General features: G+C 46.2%; 1 protein-coding gene across 8 annotated transcripts in view; it reads left to right on the top strand.

Annotated features, from left to right (window-relative positions):
- Positions 1 to 23072, top strand: part of HLCS (holocarboxylase synthetase) — a 209566-nt gene that overhangs the window by 19012 nt on the left and 167482 nt on the right. For 6 of the 8 annotated variants that reach the window (XM_055313524.1, XM_055313525.1, XM_055313518.1 and 3 more), the window contains exons 3-5: positions 5231 to 5393; positions 7255 to 8195; positions 13302 to 13484. In XM_055313524.1, the coding sequence (XP_055169499.1) occupies positions 5342 to 5393; positions 7255 to 8195; positions 13302 to 13484 (1176 nt within the window). In that variant the 5' untranslated portion in view covers positions 5231 to 5341. The remainder of the gene's footprint in view (positions 1 to 5230; positions 5394 to 7254; positions 8196 to 13301; positions 13485 to 23072) is intronic. The other 2 variants (XM_055313519.1, XM_055313520.1) reach the window with 2 other exon arrangements.

The raw sequence follows: 23072 nt of genomic DNA, 5'->3' as shown, positions 1-23072 counted from the left end.
GCTTTTCACCAGACACAGTCATGCCCTTAGGCTCATGGAAGTCCACGGATTTATTTATTTATTTATCTTTAGAGATTTTTATTTATTTATTCATGAGAGACACACAGAGAGAGGCAGAGACACAGGCAGAGGGAGAAGCAGGCTCCCTATAGGGAGCCGGGTGCGGGACTCAATCCCTGATTCCTGGACTGGGATCATGCCCTGAGCCTAAAGCAGATGCTCAACTGCTGAGCCACACAGGTGACACCAAAGTCCACTGATTTAAATGTTAATCACACGTCAGGGTACCTGGGTGGCTCATTCGTTTGGGTCTCCAGCTCTTGCTTTCGTCCCCAGGTCATGATCTCAGGCCCTCTGAATGTGGAGCCTGCTTGAAATTCTCCTGCTCTCCCTCTGCCCTTTGGCTCCCTCCGTCTCTTAAAAAAAGAAATGTTAATCACATCTAAAAAATACCTTTCCGGTCACATCTGGACTGAAATTTGTCCACACACCTGGGTACCATGGCCTAGCTGAGCTGACACATGAAATTAACCATCACCTGGCTGACGCTCAGCTGACTGTTGAGATCTCTGTTCCCGCATTTGCCGCAGGCCACCTTGGGAAGGAGAGTTTGTTGAAGAGCCACCCCCGAGAATTTAACATGCTCCTTGGTCCTGGGCCTTCCTGTGGCCGCGTGTTGAGTTGAGCAGGTGCATCACTGCCTCCTGTCATTGACAAAACTACAAAGTCACGAGCTTTGGTTATGGAAGGGATTTCTGGCAGGAAATCCATTTGTGTTTAGGGCTGACCAGGGCTTCCTTCCCTTTGATCTTTGGGAGCAAGCCATTGGTCTGACTTCCCCTTTCTTTCTCAATCCCTTTGTTCCCAACTCGAAGTGCAAACTGGAAGCGCCCTGTTTGCTTTTAGACAAACAGCCCTGGATGTGTCGGTGACAGTGTGGCTTTGCTTTGATGGAGCACACGGCACTGCTTGAGGAGTTTGCATGGTCTGTGGCTCGTGGACCATGTTTCTACAAAAAGGAAATGCACTTAGGTGAGGAAACAGCTGGCTGTGTTGAGAAACCTGATCAGAGGGATGTGTGTATTGTTCTCTGGCGGCTTCCTGTCCATCCCAGTGCTTGGCTTATCTCCCCCTTCTCTCCTCCTTCAAGGGTGTCTGAGAATTTCATTATTGGCTCCTTTGACACTAAATGCTTACTGTGAGGCATAGCTCCACACCACTGGCTGTTCCAGCAGGGTGCTCAGTCAACTTTTGAGCAACTGGGCAGGGTTTCCACTGGCTGATGATGCCTCCTCCTCCTTTGATTGCCTGCAATGTGCTGTTGGCTTCAGGCAGGAGGTTGGTTGTGCTGTTCCCTTCCTACATTTCCCATCCACCCTCATCTGCACGGTCCAGCTCTTGCCCAGGCCTTAGTTTATCTTCTCATCCTCCTGAGGGGACATCCTTCCTCCATTCTTGAAGCTGGAAATCAGCTACATATTTGTGTGAATTGTCAGCATCTGCTGTCCTCCCAGATCAGAGGTGTCGGATTTGAGATGCAGAGTCCCCCTGAAATGCTGGTCAGGTGAACCCTGACTCTGAACTCTGGCTGCATGTCTGGCGGGAGGTGGAGAAGTCGGTGATCAAATGGAGAGCAGGCCACATATAGAGCTAGAAGAAAATCCTGAGGCTTTTCTTTCTCCAGATATCCTAGACCTGTTAGTGGGTTTCAATCTTTAGACCATAAAGACTTGACTCTCATTTATTAAGTACCCCCCCCCCCAAAATAAGAAAGTTTTTCCCAACTTTATTTCAACGGCTTCTCGAATGAGGAACATTAGATTCAATTTGAATTCTAAGGAGAGACATGCAATAATAAGGAGTAAGATTTTGTGGGTCGGGTTCATCCTTGGAGGGCCACAATCCTTTGTGCTATCTATAACTTTTTTCACCCTCCCTCACCCACCTCCATCATCCTCAAACTAGTTTTTGCCCACTCAGGGGGGATATGGTCCCTGCTGAGAATACCTGCTTTTAGGACTCCAGGTTTGTTTGTTTGTTTGATTATTTAAAGATTCTTTTTATTTATTCATGAGAATCAGAGAGAGGCAGAGACATAGGCAGGGGGAGAAGCAGTCTCCCTGCAGGGAGCCTGTTGTGGGACTTGATCCCAGGACCCTGGGATCGTGACCTAAGCCAAAGGCAGATGCTCAACCACTGAGCCGGCCACATGCTCCTTTGTTCATTTTTTAAAGATTTTGTTCTTTTGAAAGAGTGAGAGAGCGCCAGCAGGGGGGGAGGAGGGAGGGGCAGAGGGAGAGGGAGAAGCAAACTCCTTGCTAAGTAGGGAGCCCTATGCAGGATTCCATCTCAGGACTCTGGGGTCATGACCCAAGCCTAATGAAGGGCAGATGCTTAACCAACTGAGCCACCCAGGCACCCCCACTTTGTCTATTTTTAAATTGGAGTATTTTGTCTTTATTGTAGGAGCTCTTTCTATATTTTTATACATTATGGATACAAGTCTTTTATCAGATAAGTGATTTGCAAATATTTTCTCCCATTTTGTGGATTGTCTTTCTTTCCACTGTCTTGCAGCTTTTCTTTGAAGCCCAAAGATTTTGATGAAGCCCAATTTATGTTTTTCCTTTTCTTGCATGTGCTTTTGGTGTCCTGAGAAACCATTGCCTGATCTGAGGTCATGATGATGTAGGCCCTGTTTTCTTCTAAGAATTTTGTAGTTTTAGCTCTTATATTGAGGATCTGACCCAGTTTGAGTTGATTTTTGTACCTAGTAAATGGCATGATGTAGGGGTCTATTTTTATTCTTTTGCACATAGTTACCTGGTTATACCAGCACTGTCTGTTGAAAAGATTGTTCTTTTCCCATTGAATGGTCTTGGCAACCTTGTCCCAAATCAGTTGTCTGTAGGCGTATGCATTTATTTCTGTGCTTTCAGTCCCATTGCATTGATCTATGCCAGTTGGACCTTGACTTTTGAATGCCACGTCTCCTGAGTGAGCAAGTTCCCTAAAGGCAGAGGAGGCTGGGCTTGTTGGAACTCCCCTTACCGCTCTAAGGTTCAGAATTCATCCCAGCATCGGGTGGGGCAGTGCTTCATTATCTAGTTGTTTCTTCAGCGCTTTCAAGATGTTTTATTGATGTAATCCAGCACTTTCTCATTGTTCTCAGCAAGTGTTAGTTCTAAAAACCTAGCCTATCAGTTTAAAAAATGGAATTCAAAATTATTTATCTCAGATTATGAAATTTGGGGCAATTTGTTATGGGAAACCGGGAAATCATTCATGGCATCTTTTTTTTTTTAATTTTTATTTATTTATGATAGTCACACACACACACAGAGAGAGAGAGAGAGAGAGAGAGAGAGAGAGGCAGAGACACAGGCAGAGGGAGAAGCAGGCTCCATGCACCGGGAGCCTGACGTGGGACTCCATCCCGGGTCTCCAGGATCGCGCCCTGGGCCAAAGGCAGGCGCTAAACCGCTGCGCCACCCAGGGATCCCTCATTCATGGCATCTTAAAAAAAAAGACCATTCTAGTCACTTGCTTTTATTTTTATTTTTTATTTTTTTGCTTTTATTTTTATGTTTTTGTTTTACTTTATAAAAGATTTTATTTATTCATGAGAGACACGGAGGCAGAGACACAGAGGGAGAAGCAGGCTCCCTATGGGGAACCCGATGCAGGACTCCATCCCAAGACCCTGGGATCATACCCTGAGCCAAAGGCAGATGCTCAGCCGCTGATGCCCTAGTCACTTGCTTTTAAAGCCAGATTCATAATAGCTAATAATTGTGGCTTTCATCACTTGGGCGCTTTGCTGCCCCCAGGCCTTCCCCTGGGGACATTATATACTCATGGATCTCATTAACATAACAAACCTATAAGATGACTGAGTATTAGTATCACTATTCCTGTTTTATGAGTAAGGAAGCTGGGACTCCCGAGACTTGCCTGAAGACACACAGCAAAGATGAGCTGAGTTTGACCCAGACCCAGGTCCCTGACACCAGAGCCAGGCTCTTAACCCCCAGGGGCTCCAGTCCTTGTCCCAGGTTCACCTTCTTCACTGACAAAAACTGGAACGCGTCTGGGACTGCATTTTTCCTGAGCTCCTTTTCCCTGTCTCCCTAGTGGTGGAAATGTGAGCTGGGACATGCAGGAGCTCTCTAGAGGGTCCTGGACAGTGGTTTCCCAGTTTTAGGAAATCGAGGGGGAGCCCCGTGTAGAACCTCAGAGTCCTGGGCTGCGGCTGCAGAGAGCGTGGTGTCGGGTTGGGCTGTGCTCCCATGCTCCTGGGGAGTTGGGGTGCAGTGGGCCTCCGACCACACTGGAGCCAAAGCTGGTCTTCGGATTATGTTATAAATCACTGCATGGGGTGCCTGGGGGGCTCAGTCGGCTAGGCAGGCTAGGCATTCTGCCTTCGGCACAGGTCACGATCCCAGGGGTCCTGGGATCAAGCCCCGCATTGGGCTCCCTGCTCAGTGGGGAGCCTGCTTGCTTTCCCTCTACCTCTGCCACTCCCCTTGCTTGTGCTGTCTCGGTCTCTGTCAAATAAATAAAATCTTTAAAAAAGAAATTACTGGATATTGCAGACCTGTTGCTTTCTCCTAATTCCTGTTACTAAAGGGCACATTGGTGTGTTTCCATGGCCCTTTCCCCTTTCAGCTCCTTGAAAAGCAGTTGAGACTTCAATTGCTTTTATTTTATTTTATTTTATTTTATTTTATTTTATTTTATTTTATTTTATTTTATTTTATTTTATTTTATTTTATTTTATTTTATTTTATTTTATTTTATTTTATTTATATTTTGTAGATTTTATTTATTTATTCATGAGAGACACAGAGAGAGGCAGAGACATAGGCAGAGGAGAGGTAGGCTCCTTGCAGGGGAGCCTGATGCGGGACTGGATCCCAGGACCTTGGGATCATGACCTGAGCTGAAGGTAGATGCTCAACCACTGAGCCTCCCAGGTGCCCTTAAGACTTCAATTGCTTTTAAGAGAGAGGGTTGTATTTAGTGCTTTGGAAGCCCTGTTGTCAGTTAGAAACAAGAATGTTCCGGCCGGAACAAATTGGATGTTAATAAAACAGAATATCCAGTAGCTCATTATGTTTAACTGTAATTTATCGGTGGGAGCTGAAGGGAAGAGTAAAGTATCTGCTTATTTCAGAGAAGAACAATCTCACTGTCTTTTTCTCTCTCCTCCCTCACCCCTGTTTCTCAGATTGTGAAGTGGTCCGACTGCTGTTTGCCATTAGCTTGCAGACCTGGGGATCCTTATCAATTAATTGCTGAAGCAAGCGTGGATGACTTCAGTAAGCTGGGGGTGGCGTTCATGGAAGATAGACTCCAGATGGCTGATGGCCTGATACCTCAAAAGATTGTTTGTAAGTGACTTTCGAAGTGTTACCATCAGGGATGCCTGGCTAGCTCAGTCACAAGAGTAGGCACTCTTGAGTGAGTTGTGAGATTGAGGCTCATGCTGGGTGTAGAGATTACTTAAATAATTAGAAACATTTTTAAAATATATTTTTAGCATACCAGGAGATCCATTGATTATTACCTTAAGGACTGTTGAACCCTCTTGTTTGGTGTGGTTTAAGGCAAGTATGCATCTTCAGTTTAATGCACTCAACGGGTTGGATATATTTATAATATGAGATTAATACATGTGTTAGGGTTTTTTGAGATGCTTATCTCTAAGTATATCAATAGTGCTTTCTTAAAAAATTTAAAAAAAATTTCAAAAAAGATTTTGTTTATTTTTTCACAAGAGACACAGAGAGAAAGGCAGAGACATAGGCAGAGAGAGAAGCAGGCTTCTTGCAGGGAGCCTGACACAGGACTCCATCCCCAGACTGGGATCACGCCCTGAGCCAAAGGCAGAGGCTCAACCACTGAGCCACCTGGGCGTCCCTCAGTAGTGCTTTTAAAATTCTCTTTTTTATTTAAGTGGACTCCACGCTGGGCCCAACTTAGGGCTTGAACTCACAACCCAGAGTCTGGATCTGAGCTGAGATCAAGAATCTCACGCTTACTCGACTGAGGCACCCAGGTGCCCCAGTGATTTTTAAATTCTTAAACAAGGATTTCCCATGATTGCATCGTCCGTGGGATGGCGTGCAAATGTAGAACCCATATAATGTTTGTTTCACACAATCTAAAAAGCATAACTAGTTCCTAGACTATAGTTCGACTGAATGTAAAGTGTAGCCAATGGTAGTACAAAGTTCTTAATCTAACAGTTTTTAACTTGAAAAATATGTATCACAATATTTTGAGATACATCTTTTTCTCAGGAAACGTGAAAAATGTCTTCATTTATTAGGTTTATTTTTATTTTAAATTTTTATTTTTTAAAAAAGATTTTATTTTTTGAGAGACAGAGAGCGAATGAGCGAGCAAGCGTAAGCGTGAACAGGGGGAGGGCAGAGGGAGAAGCAGACTCCCTCCTGCTGGATGGGGAGCTCAACGCGGGACTGGATCCTGGGACTCAGGGATCACGATCTGAGCTGAAGAGAGATGCTTAAGTGACCGAGCCACCCAAGCAACCCCCTTAATTAGGTTTAAAATTGAGTTTCTATGTCCATGAAAGTCTTCATTTGTATCTTGAGCGAATGAGTGTTACCAGCTCAGGAAATTCTTGTAAATCATTTAATTTCCCAATTTGGCATGTGCATGCACCTGATACCATGTCAGATTCATAACAAGTGCTCAATAAATGTTTTTGAATCAATGATTGGAAGGAAGCTTCTATTCCAGTCCTGAGGTAAGATTCTGGAAAGACCCTTTTCCCATAGTGATTCTACAAAGTGTCCTGAGAGCCCCTGCTGCCTGGAGGTATGCATGGATACACTAGATAGCTGCCTGTTTTTGTTTCTTGGTTTCATTTTCTTATTAGGACACCCAAGAAATTGATTCCATAAGTAAGGCACACTTACCTCTCTGAAGCCCACCTTCTTAACCTGCCAACAAGGGGGTCTGGGGCTTCCCGGCTCACATGGGAAAGGTGTTGTGGACACCTGGATTTCACCGTTGGGATTGTCAGGTGCAGCCTCCTAACATGTGGGAACAATGCCATGGTGCCAGTGGATGCTGCAGACCTGCGGTGGGGGCGCAGGTGGTCTCCATTGGGTGGGCTGCCCTGGAGCAGAAGTCATGGAGTGCAGAGAGCACTGGGAGGTTTTGAACTGAACCGTGTGACGAATCAGAACGGCTGACGGCTTGTCTCTTCTGTTCATGTTTTAGCAGTGCATTTGCAGAACTGTACTCTGAAGGCGCTTGAGATCTCAAATAAGCAAGCCCATATCCTACAGCAGAATCCTGAACCTTCCACCGAGAGTAAGCCAGAGCCGGGCATTATGGAGTACATCGGTAAAGATGACCCCAAGGTTCTTCGTGCCCATCCCACACAGGGGGAAGCTGGTACCTCTGGCAGTGAGCCAGCTGAGGAGGATGACAAAGAAGTAGGCTCCGTTGAGCACTGTCCCCTCCATCTGTCTAGTTGCCATGAGTGTTTGGAGCTTGAGAATAGCACCATTGAATCTGTCAAGTTTGCATCTGCAGAGAACATTCCAGATCTTCCCTACGATCACAGTGGTGGTTTGGAGGATGTTGCTGATGACAGCTGCCCGGAGAGAGAAGGGAGGAGAGTCAACATCACAGGAAAGGCACCCAACATCCTCTTCTACGTGGGCTCTACCCCCCAGGAATCCCTGGGCAGGTTCCAGGAGGTCCGGTCCGTTCTGGCTGACTGTGTGGACACCGACAGCTATACACTCTACCACCTGTCAAAGGAAAGTGCCCTCAGAGACCCGTGGTCAGACAACTGTCTGTTGTTGGTCATTGCTACCAGGGAGGCTATTCCTGCAGACCTCTCCCAGAAGTTCATGGCCTACCTTTCTGAAGGAGGGAAAGTGTTGGGCCTGTGTTCGTCCTTCACACTTGCTGGCTTCCAGGTGATGAGCAAGAGCACGCTCAAGGAAACAGTCCAGAACTTGGTTTTCTCCAAGGCTGACCAGACCCAGGTGAAGCTCAGCATCTTGAGCAGCGGCTTCGTTTATGAGGATTGCTCTGGAGGGCAGCTCAGCCCGGGCCAGCTCCAGGGTCACCTGGAGAATGAGGACAAAGACAGGCTGATAGTGCAAGTGCCTTTTGGGACACGTGGAGGAGAAGCCGTTCTTTGCCAGGTATGAAGGCTGGCATCCATGTAGTGATCTTTGGGGATCTCTGAGAGTATGCTTTTTAAGGCTATATACTAGAAGGGTCAAAACAGTCTGTGCTTTGTGGGGTAGTTTTGATCCTTGGCTGGGAGTTTTTGCTGATGCTGAGTAGGTTTAGATGAGGGCTTTCCTGTCGGTAGAAATATCCCATTTCACCAAAATGCTTGGGATGGAGGAATGAAGCAAAGGCTGTCATGGCTAATTAAAGACTGCTAGTAAACCAAGAATCAGTCAGAAAATTCTTTCCTGTTTTGATCTATACTGGTAATAATCTTTACAAAATACATTAGTCTATTTGGTCTCAAAGCACATTGTGGTCAATATAATGGAACCTTTTAATTAATGTAGGGAGTTGAGCACCTCTGGCTGGTGATTTTCAGCGTTAATAACCATCACATTACAATGTTGTAGCTGAGGTAGCGGAAATGCTCACCAACTGCTGGGGTGGTGAATGTTGAAAACACTTCAAATCCTTGGTTCTTTTATGATTTTGTCACTCTTAAAGTCTAAATGCTGAGCAAAATTTCAGAGAGGAGAATATTGAAGCAGTTTAGATTTATGGCATATTAATACAACTAACCCCTGAATCACATGGCTTTGAACTGCATGGATCCTCTTGTGTGGAATTTTTTGGCTAAATACAGTTCAGTACTGTAAATGTATTCTCTGTTCCTTATGATTTTCTGTTTTTTTTTCTTTATTTAAAAAAATATTTTATTTATTCATGAGAGACAGGGAGAGGCAGAGACACAGGCAGAGAGGGACAAGCGGGTTCCCTGCAAGGACCCTGATGCAGGACTCGATCCCAGGACCCTGGGGTCATGCCCTGAGCCAAATGCAGAGGCTCACTCACTGAGCCACCCAGGTGCTCCTGTTGTTGTTTATTTTCATTTCATATGCATCCTAGGAGCAAAATCTCTTGGGTTTTCTGACCAAACATTCTTCAGGGGGTTATAAATTTGTTTTCTTTACTATTCTAAAGCCCATTCATTTGTTCTTAAGATAATACTCAGGCAAAGATGCATACAATTAAGAAATCTGGACATCAGGATAGACAAATATGTACAAGCTAAGCAGGTTTCATATAGGCTGAAAAGCACATGAATTAGTTTGGAGGCCTAATAAATGTTCCTCTTATCTTTTTCTCTGCAAAGATGGTAACTATAGCAACTGTGCATTCCCAGAAAATCCACTTAAAAACCTGACTTCCTAGAGCCGTATTTCAGTTTTGAATAGTGACTTTTACCACCCCTGTGCACAGACTTGTACTAGAAAATTGATTCGGCACTGCTACGATCCATTTCTCTGCGTTACATGGCAGCTCTGCTTGCTGCACCATTTAAATTGACCCCGTTACTGTCATAAAATTTGATACTGCATGCATTGCTCTAGAAAAAAAGGCAATACGATGCAGCTTCAAAAATCAGATTCAGAGGATTAGAATGTCATTTTTGATTTTCAATGACTTCCAGTCTTTGTGTGACAGGGTCACTGCTTTTTCCTCAGACCTGTGTCACTATAATACCTTGCCGCCGAGATCAGCCAATAAATGTTATCATGGGCTGGTTAGTTTCCTCTTTCCCTGGTCAGTTTCATCGTCTTTATCTCTAATAAATCGAGGAATGATGTAACCCAATAAGAAGGGGCACAGCACTTCAAGGGTAAACCACAGCTGCACAGTGGGTGGTGGTCTCACGGCCAAGGAGCTGCATGTGGATGCCTTTACCATTCGTCATAAGGAAAAAGGAAATTTTCGGGTGCTTGCTGTAATGATTAGGTTTGCAGGCGAAATTTAAGGCTGCGGATTAATGCTGACATTTGGTTATCAAAGCGACCGAGACTTTGGCATGAAGTTGGCCAAATAGATTTAAAAATAATTTATTTCCGGGATGCCTGGGTGGCTCTGTGGTTGAGCATCTGCCTTTGGCTCAGGGCTTGATCCTGAGGTCCTGGGATCAAGTCCTGCATCTGGCTCCCCGCAGGGAGCCTGTTTTTCCCTCTGCCTGTGTCTCTGCCTCTCTCTCTGTGTCTTTCAATATATAAAAATCTAAAAAAAAAAAAAATTATTTCCTTATTTAGCTTTAGCACATGGCAGTAGCAATCTAATTTTTACAGCAGGGTTTCTCCACCACTGCACTGCTGACATTTTGGGCTGATCCTCTTGTCACGAAGTCATCCTGTCCCATGCACTGTAGGGTGTCAGCAGAGCTACACATTACATGCCAGTAGCAACCCCCCTCCCCCCCTAGCCAATTTGTGACTGGAGATGTTTTAGTTCTGGCTTTTGGTCTAGCCAAAAAGCCTTAATTTTAGAAGAAGCCAAGTTATGGGAATGGACCCATCAGTATGGTAATAGTATGACAGCTGGAGGATGAGACGTTTCTTGGGTACCACAGAGGACCAGGAGTGCAAATCCAGAAGCATGCACTCTCCTGTCCTGTGAATTGAGGTAAAGAGCCAAAGGAGGTCTGTCTTTTCACTTCTGTTTTATTTATTTATTTTTAAAGTATTTATTCATGAGAGACACAGAGGCAGAGACACAGGCAGAGGAAGAAGCAGGCTCCCTGTGAGGAGCCTGATGTGAGACTTGATCCTGGATCTCAGGATCACGCCCTGAATCGAAGGCAGATGCTCAACCGCTGAGCCACCCAGGCATCCCTCACTTCCATTTTAGAAGCACCTCGTCTTGAAGCCCACAAAAGCACTCCTCACACAGTGTCAGTGGTTGTCCGTTATCTTACCTCCTGCAGCTCTTAAGGCCTGCTCGTGGGATGAGTGTTCCTTTTCCTCCTTGGCATCTCTCATGCATGACTGTGAGTTCACACCTCACTGCATGTGCTTCTTGAATCTTCTGGGTATTGACTCAGCCTGGGCTGTGTGTGTGCCATTAATCATGCTCACCACCTCTGCTCTGGGCCCAGGTCCTGGGAGAACTTCGCTCATTTTATTTCTGCCACCTGTTAGGGGTCATCTCCAGGAGAGCCACTTGCTCACGTGCTTGCATTGAACACAACCCACTGCTGTGCTCATTGGAGCAGCACTGGCTTAGCCCACTGGAGAGGAGAGGCCACATTTAGGGAGAGAACGCAGGGAAGGAGACTTGGATTCCTTGAAGGATTTCAATTCTCTGCCTCAGCTTCTCTCCAGGGCTTTTTGGAGGACAGACTTGGAGGACAGACTCACTCCTGCTCCTGGACGACAGGAGCAGCCGTCTGCTGGCCCGCTGTGGTGTGGGGCCATGCTGGACTTCTCTACAAACCTCAGATTGTCATCAATTTTGAATAGCTGGATCACTTTGGACAGTATATTTGGATGGTATTTTTGACTTGGTTAAATCTTGGGTAGGAATTGAGGGATATTACATTGCTCGAAGCCTGGCACCTTGCTTTTTATTTTATCATGCTCCTATGATATCAGGTCAGGAGCTCCACATACATCAGATATCTACAGCTGATCCTTGGAAAAGGTAAGATAAAATCAAGCAAACAGGCTTAGGTTGTTCAATATTCTGGGACCCTCCAGGGCTCTTTTTTTGTTTTGTTTTGTTTTTAAGATTTTATTTATTCATGAGAGACACACAGAGAGAGAAAGGCACAGACACAGGCAGAGGGAGAAGCAGGCTCCATTCCATGCAGGGAGCCTGACGTGGGACTCAATCCCGGGTCTCCAGGACCACACCCTGGGCTGAAGGCAGTGCCAAACCGCTTAGCCACCCGGGCTGCCCCCACCCTCCAGGGCTCTAATCCGATCTTAAGAGGACCAGAGGTTCTAGCATGTTCCTTCAGAACAAGATACAGAGGGGTCTGGTGGGGCTGTTTGATTGATTGATTGAAAAAATATTTTTATTTATTTTTAAAAGATTTTATTTATTCATTCATGAGAGACACATAGGCAGAGACACAGGCAGAGGGAGAAGCAGGCTCCATGCAGGGAGCCCGATGTGGAACTCTATCCCAGGACCCTGGGATCACGACCTGAGCTGAAGTCAGATGTTCAACCACTGAACCACTCAGGTGCCCCTAAAAAAGATTTTATGTATTAGAGAGAGAGAGAGAGAGAGAAAGAGAAAGGAAACACAAGCTGGGAGGAGGGGCAGAGAGAGCAGCAGACTCCACTGAGCAGAGAGCTGGATGCGGGGCTCAATCCCAGGACCCTGAGGTGATGACCTGAGCCAAAGGCAGATGCTCAACCCACTGAGCCACCCAGGTGCCTCCCAGTGGGGCTGGTTTAATTTGAAGTGGACGACAAAGCCTGAACTAAATAGATTGTCTTGAATCTTAAATTCAATCCAGGTGAAGGAGGATGGGGAGGAAGGGCTTTTCTGGGGTTCCCCAAACCCCGCTTCTTCTGTCTGAATGCATGCAAACACTCTTCCAGTGGTGAGCGAGGCTACTGTCCATCCTGGGGTTGATTCCTGGTGGTTATGACTCAGGTAGAGTGAGGGTTTCTTTTTTTTTTTTTTATTTAATTTTTTTTTATTTTTTTAATTTTTATTTATTTATGATAGTCACACAGAGAGAGAGAGAGATGCAGAGACATAGGCAGAGGGAGAAGCAGGCTCTATGCACCGGGAGCCCGATGTGGGATTCGATCCCGGGTCTCCAGGATCGCGCCCTGGGCCAAAGGCAGGCGCTAAACCGCTGCGCCACCCAGGGATCCCAGAGTGAGGGTTTCAACATGACCCCTGGCCTCCCGGAGGTCGGCAGCGACCTTAATTGGGTTCTCAGCACAATCATATTTCTCGATGTTTTGGTGGAATCATCAAGGTAAGCAACTTGCCCAAGGTCCCCCGACTGGTCAGTGATAAAAGTTGGGACCCAGATGGAATCCGATTACTATCCAGGCTCATTTCCAGCAACCGCCTTTCTGCCCGGCTGCTGTGATTTCAATCGGCTCCTTTGAGTCTCTTTAACCGCTGTTGTTACTCTCCAAATGTTCAAGTTCAGTGTTTCCATACTGTTGATAATTCGAAGGATTCCTGTTCAGGTTTTCAGAAAAGCCAGGGAAGCACCGATTCCCGTAAGGTGGGTAAGTGCCCCCCCCCCTTTACCAGGTGGTATCTTTTCCCCTCAGGCCCACCTAGAACTACCTCCCAGCTCTTCAGTGGTGCAAGGCCAGGAGGATTTTAATCTGCTCAAATCAAGCAATCTCAGAAGATATGAAGTCCTTAGGGAGATCCTGACAACGCTCGGCCTAAACTGTGACATGAAACAAATTCCTGCCTTGACGCCTCTTTACTTACTGCCTGTGGCGGAGGTGAGTGCGGAGCTCTGGTGGGACGGAGACCCTGCTCCTCTGTGGTTTCGATTGTGATTTCTGCTTTTATTCTTTTTATTTTTAAATTTTTTTAAAGGATTTTATTTATTTATTCATGAGAGACACACACAGAGAGAGAGAGGCAGAGACACAGGCAGAGGGAGAAGTAGGCTCCCTGCGAGGAGGCCGATGCAGGACTCGATCCCAGGACCCCTGGGATCAAGACCTGAGCCAAAGGCAGGTGCTCAACCACTGAGCCACCCATGCCCCTCTGCTTTTTTTTTTTTTTTTTTTTTTTTTCTGCTTTTATTCTAACGTCAGGTTTGGGAACCGTCGTAAAGCCAGCCAAGTATAACTGGTATTTTTGGTGTTCGTGTGTGAGGGAGGGAGAGAAGGGGTTCTGGCTTAAAGGTCGTGGCTCAGTCACTTTAGGGGGCACAGGGGACACTCTTTTATGTGTCAAGAGTATCTTTGGAAACCACAGTTTATTCATTTGGGATGAAAACCTTTGCTTTGATCCGGGCCTTTCTCAGTGACTATTTGGATGGCAAAATCCCAAGTTTTGTTTCATTTACGCCGATGTCTGCCATCTTGTGGCAGAAGGGGCTCTGCATTTCAGTTTCTATCTCCTGGTTGTGTCTACAAGGAAAATGCAGGAATTGTCCCGGGCTTTTGACTGCCTTTGATCAAGTCTGCGGTTGTTACCTGGTTTGCACAGGTCACCACATTCTCTGGGGGTGTCTCCTCCCGCTGACCCCTTTGCTTTGCCAGGCTGTCAGTTTCTTATTAATTGTGGCAAATTATTTTGTGGGTCTTTTCCTGGTCTCCGTTAAATAGGGAAATTTGAGTGTTTAATAGATATCACCATGCAGTTTCAGCAAATACCTGATAGTCCAGGTGACGCCAAACACCAAACTTACCTGCTTTCCCTTGAGAAGAACAAAGTATACTTCCTACCTCAACCTTTTAATTTTTTTAAGATTTTATTTATTTATTCATGACAGACAAGAGACACACACAGAGAGAGGCAGAGACACAGGCAGGGGGAGAAACAGGCTCCATGCAGGGAGCCCGATGCGGACTCGATCCCTGGTCTCCAGGATCAGGCCCAGGGCTGAAGGTGGCTGGGCCACGGGGGGGCTCAACCTTTTTAAAAGGGAAGAAACTCCCTTTGGATTCTACTCTGCCCCTTGGCATACTTAGTTTTCAGAGGAAAGCAGAGCAGTGGGGTCTCTGGGTGGGATGTGCTCACTTGGAGAAGACAGGTATAAACTCCAAGGCAGGTAGGATTAGGGTACCTTATACGATTGATTATGTGAAGTTTCCAAGAAATAATGTATGTTAAAGTTTTATGTGAATTGTATTATTTAAAAGACAATCAAATTATTAATATTATTATAATTAGACTGTTTGGAGTTTTAATAAGTTGCATGTATATAATGTACTTAAAAGTGCCTGGTGTCTAGTTTTAAAAAGATTTTGAAAAAAAAAAGATTTTGGGTAATGTTTTAAATTTTAAAAGTGAATGATACTGCAGTGGATGATTTTTTCCCATTTAAGGAACATTCTTTTTTATTTTCTTTCTTTTTTTTTTCTTTTAAACAGTACTCAGCTTTTATTATTATTTTTTTCATTCTTTTTTTTTTTTTTAAAGATTTTTATTTATTTGTTTGACAGAGAGAGTGCACAAGGAGGGGGTCAGGCAGAGGGAGAGGGAGGAGCAGGCTCCCCACTGAACAGGGAGCCTGCCAGGAGACACGGTTCCAGGACCCTGGGAGAGTTACTTGAGCAGAAGGCAGATGCTTAACCAATTGTGCCACCCAGGTACCCAAAGAAACATTCTTTTATAGCATTTTCATGATAGTGATTAGCTAGTTTGTACTCTTTATTTTAATGTTTTATTAAAATTTTTTAAAGTTTATTTATTTTAGTAATCTCTACACCCATCGTGGGGCTTTATTCACCACCCTACCCCAAGGTCAAGAGTTACGATTGAGCCAGCTAGGTGCCCCCCTACTCTTTTTTAATGGGTGCTCTTGGGAATCCATAGTATGACTTTGGTTTGTGGCTTGATCTCAGGAATTCAAAGCCCCACATCATTTGTCTCTGTTTTAAATGTTCAGTTAATAGAAGGAAAGCAGCGAATCCATCTTGTGACTTTTATCAAAATAAAGTGGGTCCTCAGAGCTTCACTTCCTATAGACGGCCCACTTATTGTCCTCCCACTTTGGAGAGATGGGACAGAGCCTGTGGTAAGGGTCACTGGTCCCAGGTGAGTTGTCCTGGGACTGTCACTGTCCTAAATCATCTCTCTCTGCCCTTTCCTGGTCGTGGAGGGCTGAGTCTGGAAATGTGAGGGAGTGCCTGCTTCTTCTGGGGTCATGGAGCAAGATAGACCAGGCTTGCCCTTGGCAGTACTCCTTGACCTTTCCTGGGAATTCCGACTGGGAATCCTGAGCACACTGGTCTTGGGACTTGCTCTTCTGGACTCTTGGATGTATCAATGAAGAGGAAATAGTGTTCTCAATGTTTGAACTCTAGGCATTTCTTGTGTTTCTTTAGGATGGGTATAACCTGAAAGGCCTAAGCAGGGGCTTTGTATTGTGTGTCTGCTTATATTAATGTATCCAGTAGATGCTTCATGGTTTTTTTCCATTGGGTTCTCTAAACTGCCTGTGGGTGGGTAGGTGGGGGGATACGTTTCCCTGACTGATAGGTGACCCTCATTCACAGACCTTGGGGATGAAGTGCTTGAACACCATTAAAGCAAGTATTTGTTCTTTGTGCGGATACACAGACACCCCACATAGACTCCAGGACTACTAAGTTCCTCCTTACAGAATAACTTTGGGAGCAAACACTTTTCAGAAATGTTCTTTCCTCATTTCGGGCCTTCCAGTGGGTCTGGTTGCCTTGGATCTCTATGCTGTGGATTACTTTTTCTCCCTACTGCTTTTCTCTGAATTCCTTTTTACTCTGGGAGCCCAAGGAACTGAGTGCGTGGGTATACGGTTGTTGCGTGTACCCTCATTCCTTAGAGGATATCCTCTATCCTCCTTCTAGAAGACTTTGAATCTACTGTCAAAGGAAATATAAGAATTCAGGGTGTGAGAGTCTGTTTTCCTGGAGTACATATTCCTTAAAGGATTATCAGGCAAATGAATGTGAAGGTAGACCAGGACAGACTTCGATGATCATTCTGGAGGCAGCCGCCGAATTCCTTGGGGTCTTCTCCTAATGCCGAGGTGACGACATCTAGGGATGTGGTCTAGTCATTGTGCCGATGGCTTAGCACTTAGAGATGGTTTGGGATGATAGTTTGGGAAGAGAGTTGGGTGGTACTTTGTATTTGGTTTTCTTTCCTGCAGCCTCCTTACAAGATCTCGTAGATCCCTGTGGAATTAAGGCATGTGGGGAGGCTGCTGGCATCCCGGCATCCGTACTACATGGCCCGTCCGTGGCTCCATCACTTGCCCTGAGGATTCTGTGCCTGCGCTGGCTCCTGCTCCCTTGAAAGTACTCTGTGCTCTTAGGAATCGCCCACCTGTCACCGCACGGTGTCGCTGCTGAGCTAGGCTGCCTGGTGAACAGACTCCCTAGACTGGGAAGGAGTTCAGAGACTAAAAAAAGTCTCTGCACCAGCTGCACATACTTTAGTAGTTTCCCATTATATTGGTGGCACTTTCTTTTGGATCTGTAGGAATTATTTCAGTGTCGCAGTCCACATTCGTCTTTCATTAAGCATTTTGCTTTGTCCTACGTGCTATTATAGGATGGAATATGAAAGAACAAACATACTAGTTATCTGGATAGTTTTACTGCATCCCAGCTGTGTTTGCATAGTTTGGTGCCTAGGCCCTTGCTCTTTTAGATGGTACGGAAGACTGATGAGGCACCTATGAACTTCCACATTACTACGCTACAAATAGAAAAGAATAGCACGGAGATGGAAAAAAACACTCCCCTAAAGTACAGTCGACTCTTGGTGTTTGCTGGGGCTGTGTTCTGAGACCTTTACTGGCATCCACACACCCCAGCAGCATGTGATTTCCCCTATAAAATCCAGTCATCTATGGCCTCATAAGTGTCACCATGCATGACACCTGAAGGAAGCAGGGCTCTGCGAGGTACAGCCCCTCGGGAACTTCCCGTTTAATTTTTTTTTTTAAGATTTATTTATTTGTTCATGAAAGACACAGGTTGAGAGAGAGAGGCAGACACACAGGCAGAGGGAGAAGCAGGCTCCTTGCAGGGAGCCCGATGAGGGACTCGATCCCAGATCCTGGGATCACAACCTGAGCCGAAGGCAGGAGTCCAACTGCTGAGTCACCCAGGCATCCCGAGTTCCCATTTAATTGAAACTCCCAGGGGCAGGATTGAAATTCAGGCCTCAGCAAAATGATTCTCTGTCAAAGCAAACAAAACACATAAGCACTGTACACCACAGACATGTCTACAGAAAGAAAGACTGGAAGGAAGTACAGAACACATAGGGTATATTTCTGGGTGGTGGGCTTCAGGTGATTATACTAAACTTTTGTATTTCCTAAATTTTCTGTAAGGTACATGTATTATTTTTATAGCAAGCAAAACCAGTTATTAAAAATGCACACAAGTTACTGTTATTGGATTTTGAAGGTATCCTGTAAGTGATCACAGCTCGAGTGTTAAAAAGCAAGGACACTTGGATAGATATGGAGAGTTTATTTAATATTCAACATCTATTTTAATTACTTTAAAAGCATTAGCTTTGGGGTGCCTGCGTGGCTTAGTTGGTTAAGCATCTGTCTTCAGCTCAGGTCATGATCTCGGGGTCTTGGGATCGAGCCCCACGTTGGGGACTCAGCAGGAAGCCTGCTTCTCCCTCTCCCTCCGCCTGCCACTCTCCCTGCTTGTGCTCTCAGTCTCTCTCTCTATCAAATAAATAAATAAAATCTTCAAAAAAATAATAAAAGTGTTAGCTGTGTTAGTCATGACTTGACTCTGGTGATTGGCTAGTTATGGCTACACTGCTAGGTTTAATTGTGGCTCTCACCTTCCTATGCGGGCACCTCTGGGCTTCAGCTATGCATTCACATCTGTGGGTGGAGGGGATTTCTGGTGGTCCTGGAGGTCCTGGTGGAAGTTCATAATTCAAATGCCCCCCACCCCTACTTGGATGTTTGTCGATGGAACCCCTCAAACTATTTCTCAAAGAAGACCCAGATGTGCTGATGCCTACACAGTGAGTCCTTTCAAACCATTAACTTCCTTCCTGGAGGTGTGAGTAGAGGGAGAGGCTCAGAGCATACGTGATTGACCCCAGATTACTGGGTGGCCACCACGCTGACTGACATCCTGGCATGGGTGCTGCCGTGGGTGCTGCTGGGAAGTTAGCAGGAATACACTTTCCCTGTGGGAGACCGCTGCGTGTTTGTGAGTGACCCGGATTTGATAGAAAAACAGCTTATTCCTTTGCAGAACAAAGTCCCATGGAAAAACTCGCCCTCTTGTTTCCAGGTTTCTGGGCTCTGTTTCATTTTTATCTCTGCCCAGGGAGGGTGTGCGGTGAGCCCGAGGGGTTTGTGCTTGGGTGTGTGGGCAGCTGGTTGATCAGGACAAGCCAGGATGGGATCTCAGTGCAGAGCCCACTGCCAGTGGGTCCCTTTCGATGCCCCAGGGGAAGGGGGAGAGGATGGGACTGCGCACAGCCGGCCTGGCATGCTCTCCTACCCTGGGACATCACCGCTCGGGGATCTGGAGCTTTCTGAAATTACAAAGCTGGTCTTCTTTTGGGTGTTCCTTGTGGCTGGTAGCTGATGGTATGGAGGCCTCCTAAGAGCATTGGCAGGAGTCCTGCCAGAGAGAGGGCATGCGGTTCCTTCACCTTGGGGTGGTGATGTAAAACCGTAACAAGAAGTGACAATTGGAGTTGTTGTTAGAGCATCTGGGCAGACATTGTCATGTTGTGTGTACGTGTGTAATTTCGGTGTTGTGGGATGGGTCCTGTAGGCTTTAAAACAAAAAGTAATATCACATTTCATTTTGATTCAACCCCAAATCATTTGCCGTGGAATACCTCCTCCCACACCCCAAAAAAAGCAGGTAGGAGCAGTTTCGGTGTCTGCAAATGTATTAAAAATCTCCTAGTGTAGTCCCTTCCAGCAGGGAGTTACTTTTCCGATGTTGATTGCTTTCAGAAGGAACAGACTGAATCGTACCCCATGGTTCTCATTCCTTCTCCTCTAACTGATCTCTTCATTGAGCAAACATCGGAGTGCCTACTACGTGTGAGACCTCCCTGTGGACGTTTCTGGAAGAGAGATACAGTCCCATCTCGATCTTGCATGCGGTGTAGGTAACCAGGTGCCTCCCCAGGTGGCCTCATCTGGATCTCACAGTGGCCCTGACAGGTGGGAAGGCAGGGCAGGGGTCCTTACCCCTGGAAGAGCAGGTTGGCTTGTGGAGTAGCAAAGCATCTCACATATTTTTCTGAGTTAATCAGAATTCTCCAACAACAACAAAAAAATCAAACACCCTTTGCTTTCAGTGTTTTCGGCGTCGTATTTGGCATGGCATCCTCCCTGCCTCCCCCTTTAAATCTTAGTTTTGAGTCTCAGATCAGTACGGCGAGATGGAAACTTCTAGTGTTACTTTAAATACAGCTTAGAAAATAATTTTTAGAGATCCAAATTAGAGAGAAACTCAGAATTCCAGGTGCGCCCTGAATAGCTTTTGACATGTGGCTGACGTGGTGGTGTGGCAGCGATTTTACAATACGGCACCAGCTAAAGAGCAGCTGGCAGATTAAAGCAAACATTTAAAAGCTTTTATAGCTATGAATGTTTAGGGGTCCTTCATAGACCTTTCTCTCCTTTCTTTCTTCCTTCACCTAAACTGGAAATTTTTTGTTCATTTTAACTGCCTTCCTGTTATCGAACATAATACCTATGGCAAAGGCGTTATGATGGGATTTGATGCTGAAATGCAAAAGAGATAATACGGGGGTGTTTCCCTTAGCTGCCTTTTATTTTAGTCTTTTTTTTTTTTTTTGGAGGGTGGTGGTGGGGAGAGGCTTCTCAGCTACTGCGTAAACCCGATATTTTTTATTTGCATCTTATTATTTGCATCAAATTATTATTTGCATCTTATTTTCACAAGAAATAATGTTTCCAAAGCAGACTCCTGCAGAGTAAATACTTCTGGGCCCCAGTCCAGGCTGGGACTGATAACGTGCTCGTGGGAGACCCAGGCAGACGCAGCTTTGGTGGTTTTGCACTTGGAATGGGTGCCCTTCTAGCTCGGATCTTGCCGCCTGGCCTGGGGAAGCGGGGTGGGCCAGAGGGAGCTTCTTTCTCTGCTGTTTCCTCCTGCGGGTAGCACCCTAGCTCGGAAGGGCGCTTTTATTTCCTCAAGACTATTTATATCCACCGCTTATGCAGTCACAGATCTGTGGATGGGAAACAGGCCCTTTTGGAATAAAAAGTCCTCCAAGACCAAATGGTTTCTGTCTCCTACACCAGCTCCCTAATAGCTGCCATGTGTGAGCGGGTCCGGATTATGGTGCTGCCTCCTGGGGAAGCCGATTGAAGCTGTCTCTAGAAGTCTTGCAACGTTCTTAGCAGATTTTTGTCTCTGGGGCCTACAAAGTACGTCCCCGGGAATGAGCCCCACGGGCCTGGGGCTGGCGGGCCGGGCCCAAGGGGCCTCTTGAGCTCAGGTGCGGAGTCGCTGGGCCCGCCCCGCCCGGTGCCGAGCTGCCCGGGGCCCCGCGGGGCTGGGCACCGAGACCCGAGCCCGGCCCCAAGCCGCCGGTCCCCGGGGGCGTCTGCTGCAGCCGCGGGGAGCACATTCTGCTTCTGTTCGTGTCGATAATTCGGGAATGTCTCTCTGGGAATGAAAAAAACGATCACACTTCGGGGTCGCCAAGCTGTCGTGCAGTTGGTGGCCCCGGATAGCGTGTGATCCTGTTTCCCCTGCCCCGGGCGGGAGGGTAGAGGCCCCCCAGGTGTCAGGGCAGGGGGGTGCTCCTGGGTCGGACCCCCGCGGGGAGGCTGCCCGGGGCAGGACGGGGCCGAAGATCTCTGTGGCTCCCTTGCCAGCGTGGGCCAGCTGGGCAGCAGGAAAACGCGGCTCAGGTTAGTCTGTCTGTTTGTCTGTCTGTCTCGGAGATCAGGGGAGGGTGTAACCGCTTTCTCAGTGTGTTCTTGTTCTGGCTCCTCGCAGCTGCCTGTGAGCCGGTGCGTCTTTCCAGACGCTGCTGTGCCACGTCTGGCCACACACAGCCTTCCAGATACTGGATGTTTCTAGAAAAGCTCTGTATTATCCTTCTGCTTGTCTTGTATTTTTCTTTCTTAAAACGTTTCCATGCATTGGTTTAATAATACAGTCAGCAGGAGAAATACTGGAGTATAGATTATAATTTTGGTTCCTTTTTTTTTTTTAAGATTTTATTTATTTTTTTCATGAGAGACACAGAGAGAGAGGCAGAGACACAGGCAGAGGGAGAAGCAGGCTTCATGCAGGGAGCCCGATGCAGGACTCGATCCCAGGATCCCAGGCTCACGACCCGAGCCACAGACAGATGCTCAACCACTGAGCCATCCACGTGCCCCTTAATTTTGGTTCTTATTGATTGTTGGAGATATTGCCCCACACAATTCTATAGGTCAAACCCCACAGGGTGACCTGAGGAATGGAATGAATGAAACGTCTTTAGAATATTCGTTGTAATTGGTAATTTTTAGTGGTATTTGAGTCTTGACAATTTTAACATATGAATTAACAGATAAAAAAATAAATGAATTGGTAAGTGGAATACATGCAACTATTCCTATGTTTGCTTTAAGAAAACTTCTAGAAAATACTATAAGATTGCTGAAATAGAACCTTTCTTTGTGCAGACATCTTTTTCCCCTGAGGATGAGAAATTTAGATGAAAATATCTACAGAAGCACCTGGGTGGGTCAGTCAAGTATCGGCCCTGCGCTCAGGTCATGATCTCAGGGTCCTGGCATTGAGCCCCATATCGGGCTCCCTGCTTAGCGAGGAGTCTGCATTTCTTTTTCATTCTCCCTCTGTGCTCTCTCACTCTCTCTCATAAATAAAATCTTTAAAAAATAAATATGTTAAAAAATATCTACAGACTCCTGCTAAAAAGAAAAGCTATTTTCTCTCGCAAATGGAGATGTATAGCATGATCTTGTGTTATGTGTGTAAGTCCTCCGATGTGTCTCCTGTATATGTGTCTGGGTGTGGGAAAATAGGGCTTCTGGGTAAAGAGAATGATTGTGTTGGCACTTGGCTCTTGCACCTCCAAGGTTTAAATTCAGATTCTTTTTTTTTTTTTTTTAAGATTTTATTTGTTCATGGGAGGCAGAGACAGAGGGAAAGGCAGGTTCCCTGTGGAGCAGGGAGTCTGATGTGGGACTGAATCCCAGGACCCCTGAGCCAAAGGTATATGCTCAACCAACTGAGCCACCCAGGCGCCCCATAAATTCAGAATGTCTTGCAAAAGCAGACTGGTACTGGCCGTCACAGGTCAGCAGGATCACCAGATTCTGGACTGGTGCCTTGCTGGGCTGTGTTTGTTGGTGTCAGACTCCACGG

The sequence above is a fragment of the Nyctereutes procyonoides genome, unplaced genomic scaffold, assembly GCF_905146905.1.
Source record: "Nyctereutes procyonoides isolate TBG_1078 unplaced genomic scaffold, NYPRO_anot_genome, whole genome shotgun sequence".
Lineage (NCBI taxonomy): Eukaryota > Metazoa > Chordata > Mammalia > Carnivora > Canidae > Nyctereutes > Nyctereutes procyonoides.
The sequence above is the reverse complement of the archived record's forward strand: the minus strand, read 5'-3'. Positions and strand labels throughout refer to the sequence as shown.